Source organism: Pseudophryne corroboree (assembly GCF_028390025.1).
Source record: "Pseudophryne corroboree isolate aPseCor3 chromosome 3 unlocalized genomic scaffold, aPseCor3.hap2 SUPER_3_unloc_51, whole genome shotgun sequence".
NCBI lineage: Eukaryota > Metazoa > Chordata > Amphibia > Anura > Myobatrachidae > Pseudophryne > Pseudophryne corroboree.
The window spans coordinates 488,567-515,765 of record NW_026967543.1 but is presented as its reverse complement, the minus strand read 5'-3'; the positions used below and the strand labels follow the sequence as shown (position 1 = coordinate 515,765).

The 27,199-nt window shown below is 49.2% G+C and overlaps 1 protein-coding gene across 1 annotated transcript in view; it reads left to right on the top strand.

Moving 5' to 3' along the window:
• Positions 1–26,079, top strand: part of LOC134984409 (zinc finger protein 436-like) — a 38,034-nt gene extending 11,955 nt beyond the window's left edge. The window contains exons 2-6 of the mRNA XM_063949998.1: positions 702–891; positions 1,810–1,888; positions 2,007–2,108; positions 21,137–21,340; positions 24,968–26,079. Of these exons, the coding sequence (XP_063806068.1) occupies positions 826–891; positions 1,810–1,888; positions 2,007–2,108; positions 21,137–21,340; positions 24,968–26,037 (1,521 nt within the window). The 5' untranslated portion in view covers positions 702–825 and the 3' untranslated portion in view covers positions 26,038–26,079. The remainder of the gene's footprint in view (positions 1–701; positions 892–1,809; positions 1,889–2,006; positions 2,109–21,136; positions 21,341–24,967) is intronic.
• The last annotated feature ends 1,120 nt before the right edge of the window (positions 26,080–27,199 follow it).

Genomic DNA, 27,199 nt, shown 5'->3' with positions numbered 1-27,199 from the left:
TAACGCCCACGTGTGCGTACCGCTGCCCCTGTGTGTAACGCCCACGTGTGCGTACCGCTGCCCCTGTGTGTAACGCCCACGTGTGCGTACCGCTGCCCCTGTGTGTAACGCCCACGTGTGCGTACCGCTGCCCCTGTGTGTAACGCCCACGTGTGCGTACCGCTGCCCCTGTGTGTAACGCCCACGTGTGCGTACCGCTGCCCCTGTGTGTAACGCCCACGTGTGCGTACCGCTGCCCCTGTGTGTAACGCCCACGTGTGCGTACCGCTGCCCCTGTGTGTAACGCCCACGTGTGCGTACCGCTGCCCCTGTGTGTAACGCCCACGTGTGCGTACCGCTGCCCCTGTGTGTAATCCTTGGGCTCATATATTGTGTGGAAATCTGGCTCTGGTACTAGCCATTGCCTCCTGATAAATGTACCTCATCGCACATCCCTGGTGTGTATGTCTGGTAGGTACATTGAGTAGAAAGGAGGTAACCATAATGCAGAGGTAAGTGTGCCCGTTACAGACAGGTGCACTGTGTGGGTTGGGATGAGTGTGTCTATTGGCACAGTAGTAATACAGGGACATGACTGGGGACGTGAGGGGAACTGGGAGTGGCACAGTGACATCACATATCTATATTAATAATACAGGGACATGACTGGGGAGGTGAGGGGATCTGTGAGTATTTACAGTGATGTCTCCCCCATTTCGCAGGGTTACACAGTAGTGAAGAAGACATCCGGTGAGTGTGAGACACCGAGCAGCCATCCCCGTGTGTCAGGAGGACTGCGCAGGACCCAGAGCCCCAACACGGTGCCTCCACCTCACTCACTGACACATGAGACACATTGACCAGAAGATCCTGGAACTCCCTAAAAAGATCATTCAGCTGCTGACTGGAGAGGTGACTGCTGGGAATGGGACATTATACAGTAACACCAGGGAACATGTCTGGGTGATGACTGGAGAGGTGACTGCTGGGAATGGGACATTATACAGTAACACCGGGGGATGTGTCTGGGTGATGACTGCAGAGGGGACTGCTGGGAATGGGACATTATACAGTAACACCGGGGGATGTGTCTGGGTGATGACTGGAGAGGTGACTGCTGGGAATGGGACATTATACAGTAACCCCGGGGGATGTGTCTGAGTAATGACTGGAGAGGTGATTGCTGGGAATGTGACATTATACAGTAACACCGGGGGATGTGTCTGGGTGATGACTGGAGAGGTGACTGCTGGGAATGGGGCATTATACAGTAACACCAGGGGATGTGTCTGGGTGATGACTGGAGAGGTGACTGCTGGGAATGGGACATTATACAGTAACACCAGGGGAAGTGTCTGGGTGATGACTGGAGAGGTGACTGCTGGGAATGGGGCATTATACAGTAACACCGGGGGATGTGTCTGTGTGATGACTGGAGAGGTGACTGTTGGGAATGGGACATTATACAGTAACACCAGGGGATGTGTCTGGGTGATGACTGGAGAGGTGACTGCTGGGAATGGGGCATTATACAGTAACACCGGGGGATGTGTCTGGGTGATGACTGGAGAGGTGACTGCTGGGAATGGGGCATTATACAGTAACACCAGGGGATGTGTCAGGGTGATGACTGGAGAGGTGACTGCTGGGAATGGGGCATTATACAGTAACACCAGGGGACGTGTCTGGGTGATGACTGGAGAGGTGACTGCTGGGAATGGGACACATTATACAGTAACACCAGGGGATGTGTCTGGGTGATGACTGTATCACTGTGTGTGTCAGGTGCCTATAAGGTGTCAGGATGTCACTGTCTATGTCTCCATGCAGGAGGTGGAGTATATAGAGGAACACAGGCGTCTGTACAAGGACGTGATGATGGAGAATCACCGGCCCCTCACATCACTGGGTAAGAGGAGACTGTCGTGTATTGTACAGGGGAGAGCAGGTATGGGGGCCCCTATATACACACATCATCTGATAATCACATATATACACTGTACTCAGTCACTGTGTGTCTCCTACAGATGGGCCCAGTAACGGAGATACCCCAGAGAGATGTCCCCGTCCTCTGTATTCCCAGGATTGTACAGAGGAGAACCACAGGATCCCACAGGAGGATCAGGTAGGTGGGATTTAGGGTCTCATCCAATATACCAAAGTGACTGTCAGTATATGATATGTAGAGAAGCTGTGTGTCTTATACACTGATATTATACTGTTTCACCTCAGTTTAATCTGACTGTATTGAAATATCATGTATGATACATGTTGAGTATCCCATATCCAAATATTCCGAAATACGGACTTTTTTGAGTGAGATAGTGAAACCTTTGTTTTTTGATGGCTCAATGTACGCAAACTTTGTTTAATGCACAGAGTTATTAAACATATTGTATTAAATGACCTTCAGGCTGTGTGTATAAGGTGTATATGTAACATAAATGCATTCTGTGCTTAGATTTAGGTCCCATCGCCATGATATCTCATTATGGTATGCAATTATTCCAAAATACAGAAAAATCCCATATGCAAAATACCTCTGGTCCCAAGCATTTTGGATAAGGGATACTCAACCTGTATAGTGTTTTTTGTTTTTCTCGAACGTCCTAAGTGGATGCTGGGGACTCCGTAAGGACCATGGGGAATAGACGGGCTCTGCAGGAGACTGGGCACTTTAAGAAAGATTTAGTACTACATCTGGTGTGCACTGGCTCCTCCCTCTATGCCCCTCCTCCAGACCTCAGTTAGAATCTGTGCCCGGCCAGAGCTGGTTGCACTCTAGGGGGTCTCCTGAGCTTCCTAGATAAAGAAAGTATTTGTAAGGTTTTTTTATTTTCAGTGAGATCTGCTGGCAACAGACTCACTGCTACGAGGGACTGAGGGGAGAGAAGCAAACCTGCCTGCTTGCAGCCGGGTTGCGCTTCTAGGCTACTGGACACCATTAGCTCCAGAGGGATCGAACACAGGCGGTCCGTTCCCAGAGCCGCGCCGCCGTCCCACTCACAGAGCCAGAAGCACTGAAGTCCAGGAGAAGCAAGAAGACTTCGAAATCGGCAGCATGAAGACTTCTGTCTTCACTAACGTAGCGCACAGCACCGCAGCTGTGCGCCATTGCTCCCCAGCACACTTACACACTCCGGTCACTGTAGGGTGCAAGGCGCTGGGGGGGGCGCCCTGGGCAGCAATAATGTACCTTTTGGCAAAAAGCACCCATATATACAGTCCTAGACTGTATATAGGGATACCCCCGCCATTTTCCCTCACAGTTTAAGTGGGACAGAAGCCCGCCGCTGAGGGGGCGTGGCCTTCTTCCTCAGCACACCAGCGCCATTATTCCTTCACAAGCAGGAAGCAGCTCCCCAGGCTCTCCCCTGCAGTATCCAGGTACTCCAAGGGCAAAAAGAGAGAGGGGGGGGGGGGGGGGGGGGCACACAAATTTAGGCGCAAAACGGTATAAATCAGCAGCTACTGGGTAAACACATATTATAGTGTACATCCCTGTGTTATATAACGCTGTGGTGTGTGCTGGCATACTCTCTCTCTGTCTCTCCAAAAGCTTTAGTGGGGTCCTGTCCTCAGTCAGAGCATTCCCTGTGTGTGTGCGGTGTGTCGGTACGTCAGTGTCGACATGTTTGATGAGGAAGGGTATGTGGAGGCGGTGCAGATGGATGTGGTGTCGACACTGCCGGTGCCGACACAAAGTTGGTTGGATATGTGGAAGGTGTTAAATGATAATGTGAACTCCTTACATAAGCGGTTGGACAAAGCTGAAGCCTTGGGACAGTCAGGGTCTCACCCAGTGCCTGATCCCACAGTGCAGGGGCCGTCAGGGTCTCACAAGCGTCCACTGTCTGTTAATCGACACGGAGTCTGACTCCAGTGTCGATGACGATGAGGCTAAATTGCAGCCTAAAATGACTAAAGCCATCCGCTACATGATTATAGCAATGAAAGATGTGTTGCACATTGCTGAGGAAAACCCTGTCCCTGACAAGAGGGTTTATATGTTTGGGGAGAAAAAACAAGAGGTAACTTTCCCCCCTTCACATGAGTTAAATGAATTATGTGAAAAAGCCTGGGAATCCCCTGAAAAGAAGGTCATAATTCCCAGGAGGCTACTTATGGCGTATCCTTTCCCGACAACGGATAGGTCACGCTGGGAATCTCCTCCCAGGGTAGACAAGGCGTTGACACGCTTATCCAAGAAGGTGGCCCTACCGTCTCCGGATGCGGCCGCCCTCAAGGATCCTGCAGATAGAAAGCAGGAATCAGAGGCGTGGCCTGGATGCAGAGAGCAGCAGACGTGCTGCACATGGGCTCCTGCTGCTGAAAGCTTAAAAATACTATCATAAGGTTCTTTCCTGCCACCTCTACTAAATAAAAAGAACCTAAGCCCCTTATATCTCCGCTGGTGCACCCCTGTTAGAACCGCGGAACCGGGGAGCACCTTTCAGAGCTCCCGCGGATTGCGGCCTACAGGCACCTCTCAGACCGGGGCCTCAATTTCCGCACAGGCCTGGAGGGCCTCCCGGGACCGGAGTGACTTTACCCCAGATCCTTCCCCTACAGCTGAGGAACGGAGCTGACGCCGAACACAGCCTGAGGCAGACACCGGAACACTGCGGCTGAGCCCTGGACCCGGTCGGCTGGAGACATCGGAGGAGAGCCGGAGCTGTGCGGCCGGACGGGAGGAGGACACCGCTCCAGGCCTAGAGCTTAGACCCGCGCACCGCTGAGGAGACGGATCGCGCACACGGCACGGAGCTGTGCCGCCCGGCGGGAAATCGTCTCCTGGAAGATCACCCCGCTGCCCTGAGCCTACCCTCCGTCCGGAAGCCGGGACCTAAAGCCAGCAGGTGAGCCCCAGCGCTGTGGTGCACCCCTCTCTCTGAATCTCCTGCACCGTCCCTCCTGCACGCTCCTACCTTCCCTAGTGCTCTCAGGAGGCCCCCTCTGCTTCTACTGTGACCAGTACTCCGGTGCCCATCGATCCTCCCTCACTGCCACCTGGCCCTGGGGGTGCCCTGGTCGCCGGCTAGACCTTGGCCGGACCTCACCTTGCGGGTGGGCTCCCGGTATCGATCCTGGAGGGGGATAAGCAAGCCAGGCACCACACTGTATTCTTAGCACCTGTCGTCCCTGCTTGTCTGGCTCCCCCTGGTGGAGATTAGGTCTCATTGCATGAAATTGGGTGCACGCCATTAAAACTCCCACCTGCATGCCTCTTTATACCATCCAAGACCCTAACAGTATCGTGGCTCTCTGATGCTGTCTCTCCCTCAGCTCTCTATTGACGCTCTCATAACTCCACCCTGAACCTGCTATTCCACTCCCCCTGGCTCTGAGACAAACGGCTGGAGCTCCCTTTCTACCTCCTATCTTGCCGACTACCCCTGTTTCCACCCCCACAGGATTCTTGGAGGTGGCAACAACTCCACACATAGTAACATCCTGGGCTCTGAACACCCCTGGATCATCGAAGAGAAGGAGTCGCCGCTGGCCGGGGCTCAGGCTCACTCTGTGTAGCCCCTCCGTGATGTCCATGTGAAACACCTCTCTGCAAGGCACTGGGCTCTACCCCACTCCTCTCACAGTTTTCTCTATACATCTATACATTACCGCCCTGAAATATTGTGGTCATGTCTAACAGAAACCGTAAAGCTCCTCCTGGAGACTCATCGTCTTTCTTTGGCCCTAAAAGGGGCAAAAATGCGAATCAACACCCGGCTTCGCCTGGGACTCTACAGGATGCGGGATCCTCTCCGTCCAGATCCGACTCAGCTCTCACTGTTGACTCTGACCCCTATGATTCCTTGGTACAGAGGATTGCGACCACATTCAGAGTTGAACTACGTGCGGCCATTCAGGAACTTAAAACGGAGATATCCTCCCTGGGCTCGCGTACTGACGCTTTAGAACGTAAGACTGATGATATCTGCAACTACCAAGATGTGGTCACTCAGGAAGTCTCGGAACTGCGGTCGGAAGTTGACCTCATGCGCGAACAAGTCGAGGACCTGGAGAATCGCTCGCGCAGAAACAATTTGCGAATACGCAACGTGCCAGAGTCGATAGATACACCTGCGCTACCTGAGTATCTCCTAGGTCTCTTTCAACAACTACTCCCGGATCACTCGGAGGAACAATTTCTGCCGGATAGAGCACAAAGATCTCTCCGTGCACAACCCCCCCGGACCAACCTCCGAGAGATATTGTCCTCCGCATGCACTATTTTCACATCAAAACTAAGGTACTCAACGCCTGCCGAGGCACTCCTGCTATCCCATACCAGGGATCTAACCTCCTCATTTACCAGGAACTGGCCCCCTCCACGCTCAAAAAGCGAAGAGAGGTGTTACCCGTCACTAAGGCCCTACGCAACCGTCAGATCCTATATAGATGGGGATTTCCGTTTGCTCTTCAGTTCACCTTCAACGGTCGGAATCACTCGGTGAAGAACCCTGACGATGGCTTGTCGGTCCTGTGGAGACTGGGGCTCTTCTAGACGTCTCCTCCTGCACCATCCTCAGATTCTCCTGGGAACCCGAGGTCGAGATCCCCTCCGCGTGCTGAATGGTCGACCGCCCGCTGAGTACACTACTCGACCTCAGGACTCTCAGGTTTTTGTTACATGGACTTTCAAAATATCTTTCTCTGACGTCCTAGTGGATGCTGGGGACTCCGTAAGGACCATGGGGAATAGCGGCTCCGCAGGAGACTGTGCACAAAAGTAAAGCTTTAGGACTAGCTGGTGTGCACTGGCTCCTCCCCCTATGACCCTCCTCCAAGCCTCAGTTAGATTTTTGTGCCCGAACGAGAAGGGTGCACACTAGGGGCTCTCCTGAGCTTCTTAGTGAAAGTTTAGTTTTAGGTTTTTTATTTTCAGTGAGACCTGCTGGCAACAGGCTCACTGCATCGAGGGACTAAGGGGAGAAGAAGCGAACTCACCTGCGTGCAGCCAGCTTGGGCTTCTTAGGCTACTGGACACCATTAGCTCCAGAGGGACCGAACACAGGCCCAGCCATGGAGTCCGGTCCCAGAGCCGCGCCGCCGGCCCCCTTACAGAGCCAGAAGCAAGAAGAGGTCCGGCAAATCGGCGGCAGAAGACATCAGTCTTCACCAAGGTAGCGCACAGAGCTGCAGCTGTGCGCCATTGCTCCTCAGGCACACTTCACACTCCGGTCACTGAGGGTGCAGGGCGCTGGGGGGGGGCGCCCTGAGCAGCAATAGAAACACCTTGGATGGCTAAACAATCACAATATATAGCCCCAGAGGCTATATATGTGATAATTACCCCTGCCAGAATCCATAAATCGGCGGCAGAAGACTTTCCTGTCTTCATAAGGTAGCGCACAGCACTGCAGCTGTGCGCCATTGCTCCTCATACACACTTCACACTCCGGTCACTGAGGGTGCAGGGCGCTGGGGGGGGGGGCCCTGAGACGCAATAGAAACACCTTGGATGGCAAAAAATGCATCACATATAGCCCCTGGGCTATATGGATGAATTTAACCCCTGCCAGAATACACAGAAAAATGGGAGATAGGCTCCGCCCCCTTCTCGGCGGCCTTATCTCCTCAGCACACCGGCGCCATTTTCCCTCACAGCTCCATTGGAGGAAAGCTCCCTGGCTCTCCCCTGCAGTCACTACACTACAGAAAGGGTTAAAAAAGAGAGGGGGGGCACTAATTACGCGCAGTATTAAAAATACAGCAGCTATAAGGGGAAAAACACTTATATAAGGTTATCCCTGTATGTATATGTATGTATATATATATATATATATATATATATATATAGCGCTCTGGTGTGTGCTGGCAAACTCTCCCTCTGTCTCCCCAAAGGGCTAGTGGGGTCCTGTCCTCTATCAGAGCATTCCCTGTGTGTCGGTACGTTTGTGTCGACATGTATGAGTAGAAAAATGATGTGGAGACGGAGCAGATTGCCTGTAATAGTGATGTCACCCCCTAGGGGGTCGACACCTGAGTGGATGAACTTATGGAAGGAATTACGTGACAGTGTCAGCTCTGTATAATAGACAGTGGTTGACATGAGACAGCCGGCTACTCAGCTTGTGCCTGTCCAGACGTCTCGTCAGGGGCTCTAAAGCGCCCGTTACCTCAGATGGCAGATATAGACGCCGACGCGGATACTGACTCCAGTGTCGACGGTGAAGAGACAAATGTGACTTCCAGTAGGGCCACACATTACATGATTGAGGCAATGAAAAATCTTTTACACATTTCTGATAATACGAGTACCACCAAAAAGGGGTATTATGTTTGGTGAGGAAAAACTACCTGTAGTTTTCCTGAATCTGAGAAATTAAATGAGGGTGTGATGATGCGTGGGTTTCCCCCGATAACAACTGATAATTTCTAAAATGTTATTGGCATTATATCCTTTCCCGCCAGAGGTTAGGGTGCGTTGGGAAACACCCCCTAGGGTGGATAAACCGCTCACACACTTGTAAGAACAAGGGCTCTACCCTCTCCTGAGATGGCCGCCCTTACGGATCCTGCTGATAGAAAGCAGGAGGGTATCCGAAAATGTATTTACACACATACTGGTGTTATACTGCGACCAGCAATCGCCTCAGCCTGGATGTGCAGTGCTGGGTGGGCGTGGTCGGATTCCCTGACTGAAAATATTGATACCCTAGATAGGGACAGTATATTATTGCCTATAGAGCATTTAAAAAATGCATTTCTATATATGCGTGATGCACAGCGGAATATTTGCCGACTGGCATCAAGTCTAAGTGCGTTGTCCATTTCTGCCAGTAGAGGGTTATGGACACGACAGTGGTCAGGTGATGCGGATTCCAAACGGCATTTGGAAGTATTGCCTTATTAAGGGGAGGAGTTATTTGGGGTCGGTCTTTCAGACCTGGTGGCCACGGCAACAGCTGGGAAATCCACGTTTGTACCCCAGGTCGCCTCTCAACATAAGAAGACGCCGTATTATCAGGCGTAGTCCTTTCGTGGGCAAGCGGGCAAAAGGTTCCTCATTTCTGCCCCGTGACAGAGGGAGAGGAAAAAGGCTGCAGAAATCAGCCAGTTCCCAGGAACAAAAGCCCTCTCCCGCCTCTGCCAAGCCCTCAGTATGACGCTGGGGCTTTACAAGCAGAATCGGGCACGGTGGGGGCCCGTCTCAATGAATTTCAGCGCGCAGTGGGCTCACTCGCAAGTAGACCCCTGGATCCTTCAGGTGATAACTCAGGGGTACAAATTGGAATTCGAGACGTCTCCCCCTCGCCGTTTCCTAAAGTCGGCTTTACCGATGTCTCCCTCTGACAGGGAGGCAGTTTTGGAAGCCATTCACAAGCTGTATTCCCAGCAGGTGATAATCAAGGTACCCCTCCTGCAACAGGGAACGGGGTATTATTCCACACTGTTGTGGTACCGAAGCCGGACGGCTCGGTGAGACCGATTCTAAATCTAAAATCTTGAACACTTACATACGGAGGTTCAAATTCAAGATTGAGTCACTCAGAGCAGTGATTGCGAACCTGGAAGAAGGGGACTACATGATGCCTCGGGACATCAAGGATGCTTACCTTCATGTCCCAATTTACCCTTCTCACCAAGGGTACCTCAGGTTTGTGGTACAGAACTGTCACTATCAGTTTCAGACGCTGCCGTATGGATGGTCCACGGCACCCCGGGTCTTTACCAAGGTAATGGCCGAAATTATGATACTCCTTCGAAGGAAGGGAATTTTAGTTATCCCTTACTTGGACGATTCCCTGATAAGGGTAAGATCCAGGGAACAGTTGGAGGTCGGTGTAGCACTATCTCAGGTAGTGTTGCGGCAGCACGATTGGATTCTCAATATTCCAAAAATCGCAGCTGATTCCGACGACTCGTCTTCTGTTCCTAGGGATGATCCTGGACACAGTCCAGAAAAAGGTGTTTCTCCCGGAGGAAAAAGTCAGGGAGTTATCCGAGCTAGTCGGGAACCTCCTATAACCGAGCCAAGTCTCAGTACATCAATGAAAGGGTTCTGGGAAAAATGGTGGCTTCCTACGAAGCAATCCCATTGGGCAGATTCCACGCAAGAACTTTCCAGTGGGACCTGCTAGACAAATGGTCCAGGTCGCATCTTCAGATGCATCAGCGGATAACCCTGTCACCAAGGACAAGGGTGTCTCTCCTGTGGTGGTTGCAGAGTGCTCATCTTCTAGAGGGCCGCAGATTCGACATTCAGGACTGGGTCCTGGTGACCACGGATGCCAGCCTGCGAGGCTGGGGAGCAGTCACACAGGGAAGGAATTTCCAGAGCTTATGGTCAAGCCTGGAGACATCACTTCACATAAATATCCTGAAGCTAAGGGCCATTTACAATGCTCTAAGCTCAGCAAGACCTCTGCTTCAAGGTCACCCGGAGTTGATCCATTCGGACAACATCACGGCAGTCACCCACGTAAACAGACAGGGTGGCACAAGAAGCAGGAGGGCAATGGCAGAAGCTGCAAGGATTCTTCGCTGGGCGGAAAATCATGTGATAGCACTGTCAGCAGTATTCATTCCGGGAGTGGACAACTGGGAAGCAGACTTCCTCAGCAGACACGACCTCCACCCGGGAGAGTGGGGACTTCACCCAGAAGTCTTCCACATGTTTATAAAACTCGACAAGTATTGCGCCAGGTCAAGGGACCCTCAGGCAATAGCTGTAGACGCTCTGGTAACACAGTGGGTGTACCGGTCAGTGTATGTGTTCCCTCCTCTGCCTCTCATACCCAAGGTACTGAGAATTATAAGATGGAGAGGAGTAAGCACTATATTCGTGGCTCCGGATTGGCCAAGAAGGACTTGGTAACCGGAACTTCAAGAGATGCTCACGGAGGATCCGTGGCCTCTACCTCTAAGAAGGGACCTGCTCCAGCAAGGACCCTGTCTGTTCCAAGATTTACCGCGGCTGCGTTTGACCGCAAAACATTATCACCGCATTTGGCGAAAATATGTTGCGTGGTGCGAGGCCAGTAAGGCCCCGACGGAGGAATTTTCAACTAGGTCGATTCCTACATTTCCTGCAAACAGGAGTGTCTATGGGCCTGAAATTGGGGTCCATTAAGGTACAAATTTCGGCCCTGTCTATTTTCTTCCAAAAAGAACTAGCTTCAGTCCCTGAAGTTCAGACGTTTGTAAAAGGGGTACTGTATATACAGCCTCCTTTTGTGCCTCCAGTGGCACCTTGGGATCTCAATGTAGTTTTTGGGTTCCAAAAGTCACATTGGTTTGAACCACTTAAATATGTGGAGTTAAAATATCTCACATGGAAAGTGGTCATGCTGTTGGCCCTGGCCTGGGCCAGGTGCGTGTCAGAATTGGCGGCTTTATCCTGTAAAAGCCCTCATCTGATTTTCCATTCGGACAGGGCGGAATTGAGGACTCGTCCTCAGTTTCTCCCTAAGGTGGTTTTCAGCGTTTTCACCTGAATCAACCTATTGTGGTGCCTGCGGCTACTAGGGACTTGGAGGACTCCAAGTTGCTAGACGTTGTCAGGGCCCTGGAAATATAGGTTTCCAGGACGGCTGGAGTCAGAAAAATCTGACTCGTTGTTTATTCTGTATGCACCCAACAAGCTGGGTGCTCCTGCTTCTATGCAGACTATTGCTCGTTGGATTTGTAGTACAATTCAGCTTGCACATTCTGTGGCAGGCCTGCCACAGCCAAAAATCTGTAAATGCCCACTCCACTAGGAAGGTGGGCTCATCTTGGGCGGCTGCCCGAGGGGTCTCAGCTTTACAACTTTGCCGAGCAGCTACTTGGTCAGGAGCAAATACGTTTGTAAAATTCTACAAATTTGATACCCTGGCTGAGGAGGACCTGGAGTTCTCTCATTGGTGCTGCAGAGTCATCCGCACTCTCCCGCCCGTTTGGGAGCTTTGGTATAATCCCCATGGTCCTTACGGAGTCCCCAGCATCCACTAGGACGTTAGAGAAAATAAGAATTTACTTACCGATAATTCTATTTCTCGTAGTCCGTAGTGGATGCTGGGCGCCCATCCCAAGTGCGGATTGTCTGCAATACTGGTACATAGTTATTGTTACCAAAAATTCGGGTTATTATTGTTGTGAGCCATCTTTTCAGAGGCTCCTCTGTTATCATGCTGTTAACTGGGTTTAGATCACAAGTTATATGGTGTGATTGGTGTGGCTGGTATGAGTCTTACACGGGATTCAAAATCCTTCCTTATTGTGTACGCTCGTCCGGGCACAGTATCCTAACTGAGGCTTGGAGGAGGGTCATAGGGGGAGGAGCCAGTGCACACCAGGTAGTTCTAAAGCTTTACTTTTGTGCCCAGTCTCCTGCGGAGCCGCTATTCCCCATGGTCCTTACGGAGTCCCCAGCATCCACTACGGACTACGAGAAATAGAATTATCGGTAAGTAAATTCTTATTTTTTCTAATCTAAGGTTGTAGAGATGTTGTTTATGTCTTTGTTTATACTGCATTTGTGCCTAGGGCCCATCCTTCCTGCGCAGCGGCATGTGGCTCCCCTTATACACCCTCACATCCTGCCTCCCCGGCCCACTATCAAACTGACTCTGTGATATTACCATATGACAACCCCGGGGTCGCCCCATGCCGCTGATCGGTGATGTTATGATTGTCTTTGTTGATGATAATTACCTATCTCTCTTAGCTGTTATACGTTTAAATCCTATTATATTCGTATGTTATAATGTGATACTCTAACCTGACACAATAGGGTATAGTCTGCCCCTCTGCTAGGATCATTCCATCACTGGAATGGACCCTCCCTAGTTGGAGTACACTCAGAACCTGTCAACAAGTTACTGGGGTATCCCCCTCCCCCTTTTTTGCCTTGCAGACCACCCTCCCCCCATGCCCTCGTTAATGGTCCACGTTCTACTGTTACTCTGGTTGGTGGACAGTTGGTATGCCTCTGTTCTCCTCCCGGCCTCACCCCCACAACACCAGGTCCCCCTCCTGTGCGGATCGGGCCCTATAGTGGTGTTGTACGTCGTGTCCTTCAGACTGCGACTTTTTCTGGATACTCGGTTGGCCGCATGGCCTCCAATCCCCTTGTTTCTTGTCCCTAATTTCTCCCGTCCCCCTTATACCCTCCCTACGCAGCTTTGCACTACACCCTGGGTGGTTAGACCCCCCTCGCGCGGTGTTTCGCCCTGGAACCCCCCATGACTCTTAACATTATATCACTGAATGTCAACGGACTCAACTCCCCCCAAAAACGTACTATGGCCATTCAATTTTTTAAAAAACAGAAAGCGGACATAATTCTTTTACAAGAAACTCACTTTAAAACTGAACACCCATCCTTGGCCTCGAAGGCTTACCCTCAGGCCTTCTACTCCACAACCCCCCAAAAACGTAAAGGTACTGCTATCCTGCTTCATGCCTCCCTTCAGTACACTATTGAGAGCTCCTTCTCGGATCCCAAGGGTCGTTTTACTATTGTTGTCCTACAGCTTGGAGGCTCCTTTTTAACTATAGCCTAGATTTATTCCCCTAATATGGAGCCGGGTGCCTTCCACAACGATTTCCGTAGCCAACTCGATATACTATCGAGGGGACGGGTGATCATTGGTGGAGACTTTAATGCCGTACCAGATCTAGTGTGGGACCGTACTCAGTCTCGTAACCCTAGTCCGTCGACAGTTAGGGAATCCAGACGATTAGCTGAATACATAACGTCCTCGGGGTATTACGACGCTTGGAGGGTACTATACCCATGTGAATGAACGTACACTCATTACTCTGTCCCCCATGACCTCCACTTTAGACTTGACCTTTTCCTAGTAGACTCTTCCACTGTACAAGGCCTGATTAAGGCCACGGTCTCCCCTGTAGTGTGGTCAGATCATCTGGCAGTTTTCTTGACTATTGATTCCTCCCCTACACCCCCCACAACCTTCCGTTGGAGATTAAACTCTGCTCTCCTTCTGAAAAAAGATTATATCGTACAGACTACTGAAGTCCTGAGGGAATTCTTCTCCTTGAATGCCACGGACGAGATATCTCCCGCAATAGTCTGGGAAGCACACAAAGCTACCATCCGGGGACACTTTATTTCTTTAACTAAAGCCCAAAAATTAAAGGATCGCAGGGCAGTTGCGGATCTTGAGAGCCAAATCAAAGAGCTAACGACCCGACACCAACAGATGCCCAGACGCTCTATATATAGCAAACTCCTGGCTCTCAAAGGCCAATTATACCAAATATTATCGGCCAAAGCAGCTAAGCCCATGCGATGGTTACAACATAAGTTCTATTCCAAGGGTGACAAAGCTGACTCCCTCTTAGCCTCCCGCCTACGCGCCCGTAAACAGAGGAATAGAATCCTCTCACTGAAGGACCAACGCCACAAGCTGACCTATGATCCTCAACAAATTGCCCACTGTTTCAAGGAATACTACCAGTCCTTGTATAACCTACCCACTCTTGATGACCTTGTTAGTTTGCAAGAGCGCATAGACCACTTCCTCTCTTCCTGCCCCCTTCCGACACTCTCTAAACAACAGATGGACTTACTCAACACAGAGATATCCGCAGAGGAAGTGGATATCGCAATCAAATCATTGAGGAATGCCTCCGCTCCGGGTCCGGATGGACTGCCGGCTTTATACTATAAGAAATTTAATGGTACGCTGACCCCGGCCCTGACTGTATTGTTCAATGCGATTCTAGCTGGTACTCCCTTCGATAGCTCCACTACTAGAGCAGAAATAGTCATCATACCTAAACCCGGACGTGATCCCACAGACTGTAGCAGCTATCGCCCAATATCCCTGCTAAATTCTGACCTGAAATTATTTGCGAAAATACTTGCTAACCGGCTTGCGGGTATGATCGCTTCCCTGGTCACCCGGACCAGGTCGGTTTCATCCCCGGCAGACAGGCCTTTGACAACATTAGAAGGGCAATCGATACCCTGCACTTTGCTGACTCTTCTGGGATCCCCTCCCTGGTGATGGGGTTGGACGCTGAAAAAGCGTTCGACCGCATATCATGGATATACATGGATTGCACCCTTCAACGCTTTGGTCTTTCGGGCTGTTTCCTCAAGGGCATTGAATCTCTCTACGCCTCCCCGTCAGCTTGTGTCCTAGTGAACGGTCTACTATCCCCTCCATTCTCAATTGCGAATGGCACGAGACAGGGCTGTCCTTTGTCACCCTTAATTTTCGCTCTAATGATGGAGCCTCTGGCGTCAAGAATCCACAGCTGCCCGGATATCTCGGGGATCACAGTGGGCTCTTCTCAGTTCAAGATCTCTCTATATGCGGATGATATTTTGCTTACTCTCTCGAATCCACATATCTCTCTCCCAAACCTTTTCAAAATGATACAGGAGTTTGGTGTTATTTCCAATTTCAAAGTTAACGCATCTAAGACAGAGGTATTAGACTTCCACCTACAAACCCCGTTGAAAGCCACCCTATGTAACAATTTCAAATTTGACTGGAAAAAATCCCGACTGAAATACCTGGGCGTATATCTCACCAGACAATATTCCCAACTATATGCAGCTAACTACCCTGAGTTGATTCACAGTATTACTGGTGATCTCCAGAGATGGTCTGGCCAATTCATTTCTGGGTCTGGCCGAGCTAACGCTCTGAAAATGAATATCCTACCTTGCCTCTTGTACCTCTTTCAGTCGCTTCCGGTGCGGATTCCCTCACAAGTGTTAGATTTACAGAAGAAATTCTCACACTTTCTATGGTCAGGCAAAAGGCCCCGAGTTAGATTCAAGACGCTCTATAACAGGGCCAGGGAGGGTGGACTTGGAGTGCCCAACATTAAATTGTACTATTATGCGGCCCATCTATCACAGGCCGTTCTCTGGCACTCGCACATATCTTCTCGTAGATGTGTTCAATTGGAATCCGAACTTGTTCGTGTGCGCTCCGTCTCCACCCTTCTATGGATCCCACGTTCTCACAGACCCCCTGATTATACTAATTTCCCATCCATAACATTCACCATCTCACTATGGGATAGGCTCACTAAGACCTTTGCTCTATTATCCTCCCCTCCTGCTATTGCCCCCCTTTGGGACAATCCACTGTTCGCCGAAGGACGGTCCTCACATGCCTTCCAGCACTGGTCGGCTCATAACCTTCTGTTTATCAACGATATTGCACTGTCTCGCTCTTTCCCAGCATTCGCAGATTTACAGAATTGATATGGACTCCCTCCGCAATGCTTCTTCCAATACCTGCAGTTACGTAGCTTTCACATAGCATTTCTCCAATCACACACTCTCTGTCCCGATCCCCTCTGGGATCGTTATGCTACTGCGCTCTCCCTCTAAGGGCCTACTGTCATCAATATATCGCCTCATGCTTACACATAACCTACCCACATTGGCCTCTCACAAAATAGCTTGGGAAGCTGACTTACAGGAACACATAGAGACGGACACCTGGGAGCAGATTAAGCAGAATCTGGTTTCCTCTGCGACCTCTATTAGACACAGAGAGAACTCGTTTAAATTATATGTCCGTTGGTACCTGGTCCCGACGTGACTGAGTAGAATATTCCCTTCCGCATCAGATAGATGTTGGAGGGGCTGCGGATCGGAGGGTACCCTGCTCCATATATTTTGGGATTGTCCCGGGATAGCATCACTCTGGAAGGTCACCCGGAGATTGATCTTGCGAATCACCGGAGTGAATATGCCCTTTTCCCCGTCCTTCCTTTTCCCGAGACCTATATCGGAACACCGAAACCCTCACAAAAGCTCATCTGGCACATCGCGACCGCACTGAGATGTAAAATCGCTTTCCACTGGAAATCGCACACACTCCCATCCATAGCGGCTGTGATTGCTGCTGTCTGGGATACATACCATATGGAGTTCCTCTCTAGTGTGATCGAGAGCGATGCAGTTACATTTTCTGAGATTTGGTCCCCATGGCTGGCGTACTACAAATGCCCCCCTCCCTTGACATACGGTTTTTGATATATTTGTCTATTTGATATCATATGTTTGCATTGCTGTACCCCATTCTCTTTCCCTCCCCTCCCATTTTTCCTTCTGTCTTCCCCTCCGCCCACCCTTATGTACATTGCGTTTTGTACTTTAGTAAAAACTTTCAATAAACAGTACTTAAAAAAAAAAAAGGAAAGAAAGCAGGAATCAATCCTGAAAGCTGTGTATACACATTCAGGTACTATCCTGATGCCTGCCATTGCGTCGGCATGGATGTGCAACGCAGTAGCAGCCTGGACAGATTCTCTGTCTGAGGAGTTAGACACCCTGGATAGAGATAATATCTTACTGACCCTGGGGCATATCAAAGAGGCGGTTCTGTATATGCGGGATGCTCAGAGGGACATTTGTTCTCTCAGCTCTAAAGTAAATCCAATGTCCATCTCTGCCAGAAGGGTCTTATGGACTAGGCAGTGGACAGGGAATGCTGATTCGAAAAGACATATGGAAGTTTTACCATATAAGGGTGAAGAATTATTTGGGGACTGTCTCTCAGACCTGATTTCCACGGCGACCGATGGGAAGTCAAAATTCTTGCCGTATGTTTCCTCACAGCCTAAGAAAGCACCGTATTATCAAATGCAGTCCTTTCGTCCCCCAAAGACCAAAAAGGTCAGAGGTGCATCTTTCCTTGCCAGAGGTAAGGGAAAAGGAAAAAAGCTGCATCAGGCAGCCAGTTCCCAGGAGCAGAAGTCCTCCCCGGCCTCCTCTAAATCTGCCGTATGACGCTGGGGCTCCACAGGCAGAGCCAGGAGCGGTGGGGGCACGTCTCAAGAATTTCAGCCACCAGTGGGTGTGTTCACAGGTGGATCCTTGGGCGATACAAATTGTGTCTCAGGGATACAAGCTGGAATTCGAAGAGACGCCCCCTCTACGTTTCCTAAAATCTGCCTTGCCGCTTCCCCCATGGAGAGGGAAGTAGTGCTGGCGGCAATTCAGAAACTATATCTCCAGCAGGTGGTGGTGAAGGTTCCCCTACTTCAGCAGGGAAGGGGTTACTACTCCACCACGTTTGTGGTACTGAAAACAGACGGTTCGGTCAGGCCCTTTTTGAATTTAAAGTCCCTGAACATATATCTAAAGAAATTCAAAATGGAATCGCACAGAGCGGTCATTGCAAGCCTGGAAGAGGGGGATTACATGGTGTCGCTGGACATCAAGGATGCTTACTTGCATAGCCCCATTTTTCCTCCTCATCAGGAGTACCTCAGGTTTGTGGTACAGGACTGTCATTACCAATTCCAGACGTTGCCGTTTGGCCTGTCCACGGCACCGAGAATATTTACCAAGGTGATGGCGGAGATGATGATACTCCTTCGGAAGCAAGGAGTTACAATTATCCCATACTTGGACGATCTCCTCATAAAGGCGAGGTCCAGAGAGCAGTTGCTGATCAACGTGGCACACTCTCAGGAAGTGTTGAGACAGCACGGCTGGATCCTGAATATTCCAAAGTCGCAGCTGATTCCTACGACACGTCTGCCCTTCCTGGGCATGATTCTGGACATAGACCAGAAGAAAGTGTTTCTCCCGGAGGAGAAGGCTCAGGAGCTTGTGACTCTCTGGTCAGAGGGCTCCTAAAACCAAAACAGGTATTGGTGCATCATTGCACGCGAGTACTGGGAAAGATGGTGGCGTCTTACGAGGCCATTCTATTCGGCAGGTTCCATGCAAGGATATTTCAGTGGGACCTGTTGGACAAGTGGTCCGGATCGCATCTTCAGATGCACCGGCTAATCTCCCTGTCCTCCAGGACCAGGGTGTCTCTTCTGTGGTGGCTGCAGAGTGCTCACCTACTAGAGGGTCGCAGTTTCGGCATACAGGATTGGGTCCTGGTGACCACGGATGCAAGCCTCCGAGGGTGGGGGGCAGTCACTCAGGGAAAAAACTTCCAAGGACTGTGGTCAAGTCAAGAGACTTGTCTGCACATCAATATCCTGGAACGAAGGGCAATATACAACGCCCTGACTGAAGCGGAGCCTCTACTCCGAGACAAACCAGTGCTGATCCAGTCAGACAACATCACTGCAGTCGCTCATGTAAACCTAAAGAAGCAGGGTGGCAATGGCGGAAGCCACCAGGATTCTTCGTTGGGCGGAGAATCACGTACAAGCACTGTCAGCAGTGTTCATTCCGGGAGTGGACAACTAGGAAGCCGATTTCCTCAGCAGACACGACCTACACCCGAGAGAGTGGGGACTTCATCCAGAAGTCTTCTCGCAGATTGTAAATCGATGGGAACTGCCACAGGTGGACATGATGGCGTCCCGTCTCAACAAAAAGCTAAAAAGGTATTGCGCCAGGTCAAGGGACCCTCAGGCAATAGCTGTGGACGCTCTGATAACACCGTGGGTGTTCCAGTTAGTCTGTGTTTCCTCCAGTTGGTTTATGTATTCCCTCCTCTTCCTCTCATACCCAAGGTGTTGAGGATCATAAGGAAAAGAGGAGTAAGAACAATACTCATTGTTCCGGATTGGCCAAGAAGAACTTGGTACCCAGAACTGCAAGAGTTGCTCTCAGAGGACCCGTGGCCTCTGCCTCTCAGACAGGACCTGTTGCAACAGGGGCCCTGTCTGTTCCAAGACTTACCGCGGCTGCGTTTGACGGCATGACGGTTGAATGCCGGATCCTAGCAGAAAAGGGAATTCCGGAGGAAGTTATCCCTACGCTAATAAAGGCTAGGAAGGACGTGACAGCAAAGCATTATCACCGGATATGGCGAAAATATGTTGCTTGGTGTAGGGCAGGAAGGCCCCTACAGAGGAATGCCAGCTTGGGAGATTCCTACATTTTCTGCAGGCAGATGTAACTATGGGCCTTAAACTGGGATCCATAAAGGTCCAGATTTCGGCCCTATCCATTTTCTTTCAAAAAGAACTTGCTTCACTGCACTGCCTGGGGATCAGACATTTGTTAAAGGAGTGCTGCATATTCAGCCCCCTTTTGTGCCACCAGTGGCACCGTGGGATCTCAATGTAGTTTTGGATTTTCTGAAATCCCACTGGTTTGAGCCTCTTAAGACTGTGGAGCTGAAGTATCTCACTTGGAAGGTGGTCATGCTGTTGGCTTTGGCTTCGGCTAGGCGTGTGTCAGAATTGGCGGCTTTGTCCTGTAAAAGCCCCTACCTGATTTTCCATGAAGATAGGGCAGAATTGCGTACCCGCCCGCAGTTTCTTTTCACCTAAACCAACCTATTGTGGTACCTGCGGCTACTCGTGACCTGGAGTACTCCAAGTTACTCGACGTAGTCCGGGCTTTGAAGATGTATGTTTCTAGAACGGCTGGAGTCAGAAAAACTGATGCGCTGTTCATTCTGTATGCACCCAACAAACTGGGTGCACCTGCTTCAAAGCAAACTATTGCTCGCTGGATCTGTAACACGATTCAGCAAGCTCATTCTGCGGCAGGATTGCCGCATCCAAGATCAGTAAAGGCCCATTCCACAAGGAAGGTGGGCTCTTCTTGGGCGGCTGCCCGAGGGGTCTCGGCATTACAACTTTGCCGAGCAGCTACTTGGTCGGGTTCAAACACTTTTGCTAAGTTTTACAAGTTTGATACCCTGGCTGAGGAGGACCTTGAGTTTGCTCATTTGGTGCTGCAGAGTCATCCGCACTCTCCCGCCCGTTTGGGAGCTTTGGTATAATCCCCATGGTCCTTACGGAGTCCCCAGCATCCACTTAGGACGTTAGAGAAAATAAGATTTTACTCACCGGTAATTCTATTTCTCGTAGTCCGTAGTGGATGCTGGGCGCCCGTCCCAAGTGCGGACTTTCTGCAATACGTGTATATAGTTATTGCGTAATACAGGGTTTTTGGTTATGAGCCATCTGTTCAGTTAGGCTCAGTTTATGTTCATACTGTTAACTGGGTAAGTTTATCACAAGTTGTACAGTGTGGCTGGAATGAGTCTTATCCTGGGTTCCAAATCCTTTCCTTATAATGTCAGCTCTTCCGGGCACAGTTTCCGTAACTGAGGTCTGGAGGAGGGGCATAGAGGGAGGGGCCAGTGCACACCAGATATAGTATCAAATCTTTTTTAAAGTGCCCAGTCTCCTGCGGAGCCCGTCTATTCCCCATGGTCCTTACGGAGTCCCCAGCATCCACTACGGACTACGAGAAATAGATTTACCGGTGAGTAAAATCTTTTTTTTTTTTTTTAGGTAGAACGTCTGTTTAATATTAAAACAGAAGATATAGAAGGAGAAGAAGAGACGTATGTGACTGATATAAAGGCAGAAGATACAGCGGGAGAAGAAGAGACGTATGTGACCGATATAAAGGCAGAAGATACAGAGGGAGAAGAAGAGACGTATGTGAGGGGTGATCAGCAGTGTAAGGAGGAGGAGATCCCTACAGATATCAGCACAGGTGAGTAATAAACACTTATTACAGAACAGAGTCACATGGTGACATATTCTCCTTGCTCAGTCACTACAGCAATCTCTTATACTACAGCCTCTGTTAGTACAAACTAATGAGGAATATGTATTTTCCCCGTTGGGGAGTCAGGAGACATCAGCCCCTATTATACTCCTGCTCTTCTCCTTACATCATGTCTTTGTGTGTTTTACCAGCCCAGACGTCTGACCAGTCCCAACTCCACACTCTAAGGGCAGCAGGATCTTAGACAAATCAGTCATGCTTTGCCTGAACACCCAAACATTCTAGAAAGGTATAATGAAACGTAACAGTGGAAAGAATGTCAGGCCATATACCACATAGCAATTAAATAGCAAAGGAAATAAATCAAAAAATATACTGTGTGCTTTATACCCATAACAAGAACAAATAAATCTGGCCCAAAAATAGATCCATGCCCAGTAACTTAGTCCCAGTTGGCACATGTTACAATGGGAAACAAACCCTCAGAGTGTCTGCAGCAGTCTTACTCCTTTAGCATATTACTTTGAGACGGAAGACAACTCCTCCGGGATTGGTTTAGGTGACAACTCCTCCGGGATTGGTTTAGGTAAAGTGTCATGAAGGACTGTCAACAGGAATATCCCACTTTTTCAGAATAGCAGGGCCATCCTCGGGTGAAGGTATCACTGTGAAGGCATTGTTTCGCATCACAATAATCTTAGTAAGAAAGCCCCATATGTATTGCACATTTCCTTGGGTGGAATAGACGTCTTTTGGCCATCGTCACAGGAGAAATATCCAGATATAGCTGCACATTATCCAGGCACTCAGCCGTGGATGAGGAAGACAAAGCGACTTGTAGAATGCATTCTTTAATATGAAAAATGGACCCTGAGCAGAGTGTCCCTTGGTTCCTGGATAGGGGCCTGTTTGGACTTTGGGAGCCTATGGATCATATCAGTAAGAAGGTCAGTGGCAGAAACCTTTGGAAGCTTCTGAAAAGAGAGCCGTGGCATAATCATAAAGCTCAGCATTTGTAACAGAAAATCAGAATGCCCATTATTCTGATATTATTTCTCCGAGACCTGTCTTCTAAATCAATGACTTTATCACGAATAGAGACCGTGTCTTCCTGAAGGGTGTCATGTGCTGAAATCAGATCTTTATGAGACACAACAATCTCTTTCATTTTAGTCTGTACGAGTGCCAATCTCACTTATACTGGACCTTAAAGCTTGAATATTAGAGCTAAGTTCTGAATATATTTCAGTCCCTAAATGTAGATAACACAGAATGTATAGAGCGTAGAGTAACAGGACCATCTAGTGTGTCTTAAGATGTCTTCAGCCATTACAGCTGGGCTGTGCATCTGACAAGAAGAAGCAGATGATGTTTTAGCGGTCTCAGATGGACCACCTGAATTCGAGATACCAAAGAGGGGTGGTATTCATGTGACCGCCGGTCAGCTGACCGACAGTCACATGACCTCCTCCACGAGCCCGACGGCTCACTTTCCCGATGGTCGGCATACCTTCCAACAGGGACTATTTCCACTCGTGGGTGTCCACGACACCCATAGAGTGGAAATAGAACCCGTGGCGATCGCAGGTCGCCACCGAGCCCGCAATGGGCTTGCTGCACTCGCCCCTCCCCACCGGGATTCTGGTGTCGGTATGCTGCCGGGTTCCCGGCGTCGGTAAGCTGACCGGCGGTCAGGAGACCGCCGGTCAGCCATACTACACCCCCAAAGAGATGGACAGGTGGGGCCGATTGGGTATCTTTTAACCTTTCTTGGAGGTATGGAAAGCCGGCTACAAAGAGACTGACCTCTCGGAGATAGAAAAATACAAACAATCTATAAATAAAAGGAGCAGTAGTACGCTGTCAGGAGGTTACATCAAGATGACTCTGTTCACAATGACATTCTTGGGGAGACGGGGGTTTTTGAGCCAAAATTTCAAGTAAACATGATGTAATGCAACTCAAATAACACAGTAATGAGCGAGATATTCCATTAGAGGTCAGCGTGATCACAGACGTACAGTACTCAGCACAGAGAGACACAAATGGCAAAATATATTCAGTGAATAAATCCACAAAATAATATACTGTGAGGTTGTAATCAGTGTAATGTGCTGTACTCAGACGATACTTGATACTGGGCTCTGCTTGTAGACTGAGAGGAAGTAGATTATAATGGAACCATATAAATAGAAGGTAGTGTCACCTCCAGGCAAATGCTTCAATTTAGTGTAGTGACCCCGGTCCAGCCATCAGGACACTTATTTAGCAGCTTATATCAATTTTAAACCTTATTGAAGGCAAAGCATGCGATGGGCGGGTGCCAGGATTCAAAATGGCAGCCACCTCACTTCCCAATATGATTGCCGGGCTCGGTGACTGTGGGCAGACCGTTCTGTCCCCAGTAATAGTGGGAGCTGCGCTCCCATGTGAGTGGGAGAGCATTTGCTCCCACCTGAGGAAAAATTGCTCCCAAGTCAGGTGTTTGGAGCGTGCAGGAAAGACTGGGCGCACTTATCCCCAAAATTCAGCCAGTGGCTTCAGCGGCGTCGCTAGGCTGCGACAGTGAACAGTGCTCGGAGTGAGCAGAGCGAGCGGCTTTAGGGCAGAAGGAGTGGGGGACTTAATAGAGTGGGTCTTGGTCCCAGCGGTGGCCGAGAGCTATCAGGTAGATAAGAAGCCACTTACTGAGGAGAGCTCCAGAAAGCACGTCTGGATGGACTCAGGCCACGCCGCTCTTATTTATTATTTTATATACTAACAGGGGTGACAGGTGTGGTACATCCCTGCAAAGGCAGATCCAATCTCTTTCTCATCAGACTCTGCTGTCTTCCCTGCACTCTCACTCAGATGTTCACTGCTGCCAGTAGCACACGTATGAGAAGCAGAAGTATGGCGGCAGCTGTATAGATCCTGATATGTAATTCTCTATATCATATGTATGGTAAATACACACATCATCCTTATTACTATTGAGAGAATAGAGGTAAGACACTGATGATGGGGGTGTAAGACTGGATTATAACCTAGCAGATGATGATTACAGGGTATTATATGGTGTATTGCATGTAAAGTACCTTGTGCCACACCTACTCTGCTGTAGCAATATACCTTATATAAGGGTGAGTAACAAATGTACAGGCTTACCAGCATATGGGCACACACATAAAGGAATGCTACCTTACCAATGCTTCCAGGAGTAACGTTAGAAGACATTTCTCTGATCCATCAGCTCATATGACTGATGTTATTGTTCAGCTAGAATCTCCAATTCATACGATATGTTCCCCATCCATTGTTTTACATTGCTGCTGACGTAGGACTTGGCGAGTGACTACATCTCCATTTATACTTCATGGTTAGTTACCAGTACAAGAGAGAGATATATCTAAGTCTTATTATAATATTACATTTGTTATTGTGAGTGTTCTCAGGAGGGTGGATACAATGATAGTCTGAGACACAATATTATAAAGCCTTCATTAAAAGTTATGTTTTATTATACACACACATTTACAATTAAGTGTCCCAGAGAGTCGTCTTCTCCTATTGTTTACAAGATTAATATTGTTCCAGAAAATGTCACATTTCCATAATGTATTTTATTTCCAGCAGATGGACACACAAGCAGGAATATCTCAGAAGGACATCTAATGTTATCCCCGGATTGTGACATAAATGATAATGACAGTAGACAGGATTCTCCAGGAGATAACGCCATTACCCCAATTATACATCCAGCTCTATCAGCTGATCCCTCTGATCCTGGGAAATGTTCTGCTGATAACTCTGATATTGGTGCATCTGTTACAGCTCAGAGAGTAGATACAGTGTTTCCCTGTTCTATAGATACCAAATGTTTTACACAGAAAACAAAGCTTATTACCCATCAGGCAGCTAAGGCAGGTGAGAGGCCATTTCCATGTTCTGAGTGTGGGAAATGTTTTGCACGGAAATCGCATCTTGTTATACATCAGAGAAGTCATACAGGTGAGAGGCCATATTCTTGCTCTGAGTGTGGGAAATGTTTTTCCCAGAAATCACATCTTGTTCTACATCAGAGAAGTCACACAGGTGAGAGGCCGTTTTCTTGCTCTGAGTGTGGGAAATGTTTTTCCCAGAAATCACATCTTGTTCTACATCGGAGAAGTCACACAGGTGAGAAGCCATTTTCTTGCTCTGAGTGCGGGAAATGTTTTTCCCAGAAATCACCACTTGTTACACATCAGCGAAGTCACACAGGTGAGAAGCCATTTTCTTGCTCTGAGTGTGGGAAATGTGTTAGATGGAAATCACAACTTGTTACTCATTACAGAAGTCACACAGGTGAGAATATATTTCCATGTTCTGAGTGTGGGAAATGTTTTTCCCAGAAATCACATCTTGTTCTACATCAGAGAAGTCACACAGGTGAGAGGCCGTTTACTTGCTCTGAGTGTGGGAAATGTTTTCCCCAGAAATCACATCTTGTTCTACATCAGAGAAGTCACACAGGTGAGAAGCCATTTTCTTGCTCTGAGTGTGGGAAATGTGTTAGATGGAAATCACAACTTGTTACTCATTACAGAAGTCACACAGGTGAGAATATATTTCCATGTTCTGAGTGTGGGAAATGTTCTGCACACAAATCAGATCTTAGAAACCATGAGAGAAGTCACACAGGTGAGAAGCCATTTCTCTAACGTCCTAAGTGGATGCTGGGGACTCCGTAATGACCATGGGGAATAGACGGGCTCCGCAGGAGATAGGGCACTCTAGAAAAGAATTAGGACTACTGGTGTGCACTGGCTCCTCCCTCCTATGTCCCTCCTCCAGACCTCAGTTAGAATCTGTGCCCGAACGAGAAGGGTCCAACTTAGTGGGCTCTCCTGAGCTTGCTGAGAAGAAAAGTATTTTGTTAGGTTTTATTATTTTCAGAGAGCATTCTGCTGGCAACAGACTCTCTGCTACGTGGGACTGAGGGGAGAGAAACAAACCTTACCAACTGCTGGATAGATTGCGCTTCTTAGGCTACTGGACACCATTAGCTCCAGAGGGATCGAACACAGGTACTGACCATTGGCGGTCCGATCCCGGAGCCGCGCCGCCGTCCCCCTCGCAGAGCCAGAAGCAAGAAGCACGGCGTGGAGTTGAAATTGGCGGCAGAAGACTCCTGTCTTCAGATAAGGTAGCGCACAGCACTGCAGCTGTGCGCCATTGCTCCCACAGCACACTACACACTCCTGTCACTGTAGGGTGCAGGGCGGGCGCCCTGGGCAGCAATAAGGTACCTTTGGCAAAAGTTTTGCAGACGTACAGGTAGGCACTGTATGTCTGCATGAGCCCCCGCCATTTTTTACACACAAAAACGCGGGACAGAAAGCCGCCAGAAAGTGGCGGGGCTTCTTCCTCAGTACTCACCAGCGCCATTTTCTCTTCAAAGCTCCGCTGGAAGGAAGCTCCCCAGACTCTCCCCTGCAGAATCACGGTAGGGGGGTGAAAAAAGAGGGGGGGCACACAAATTTAGGCGCAAAACAGATATTACAGCAGCTACTGGGTAAACACTGAGGTACTGTGTTTGTTCCTGGGTTATATAGCGCTGGGGTGTGTACTGGCAAACTCTCTCTCGGTTTCCCCAAAAGGCCTGGTGGGGGAATTGTCTTCAAAAGAGCTTTAGCTGTGTGTATGGTGTGTCGGTACGCGTGTGTCGACATATTTGACGAGGAAGGCTATGTGGAGGCGGAGCGAGAGGAAACAATTGTGGTGTCGCCGACACCGGATTGGATGGATATGTGGAAGGTTTTTAAATGAGAATGTTAATTCCTTACATAAAAGGCTGGATAAAGCAGAAGCCTTGGGACAGTC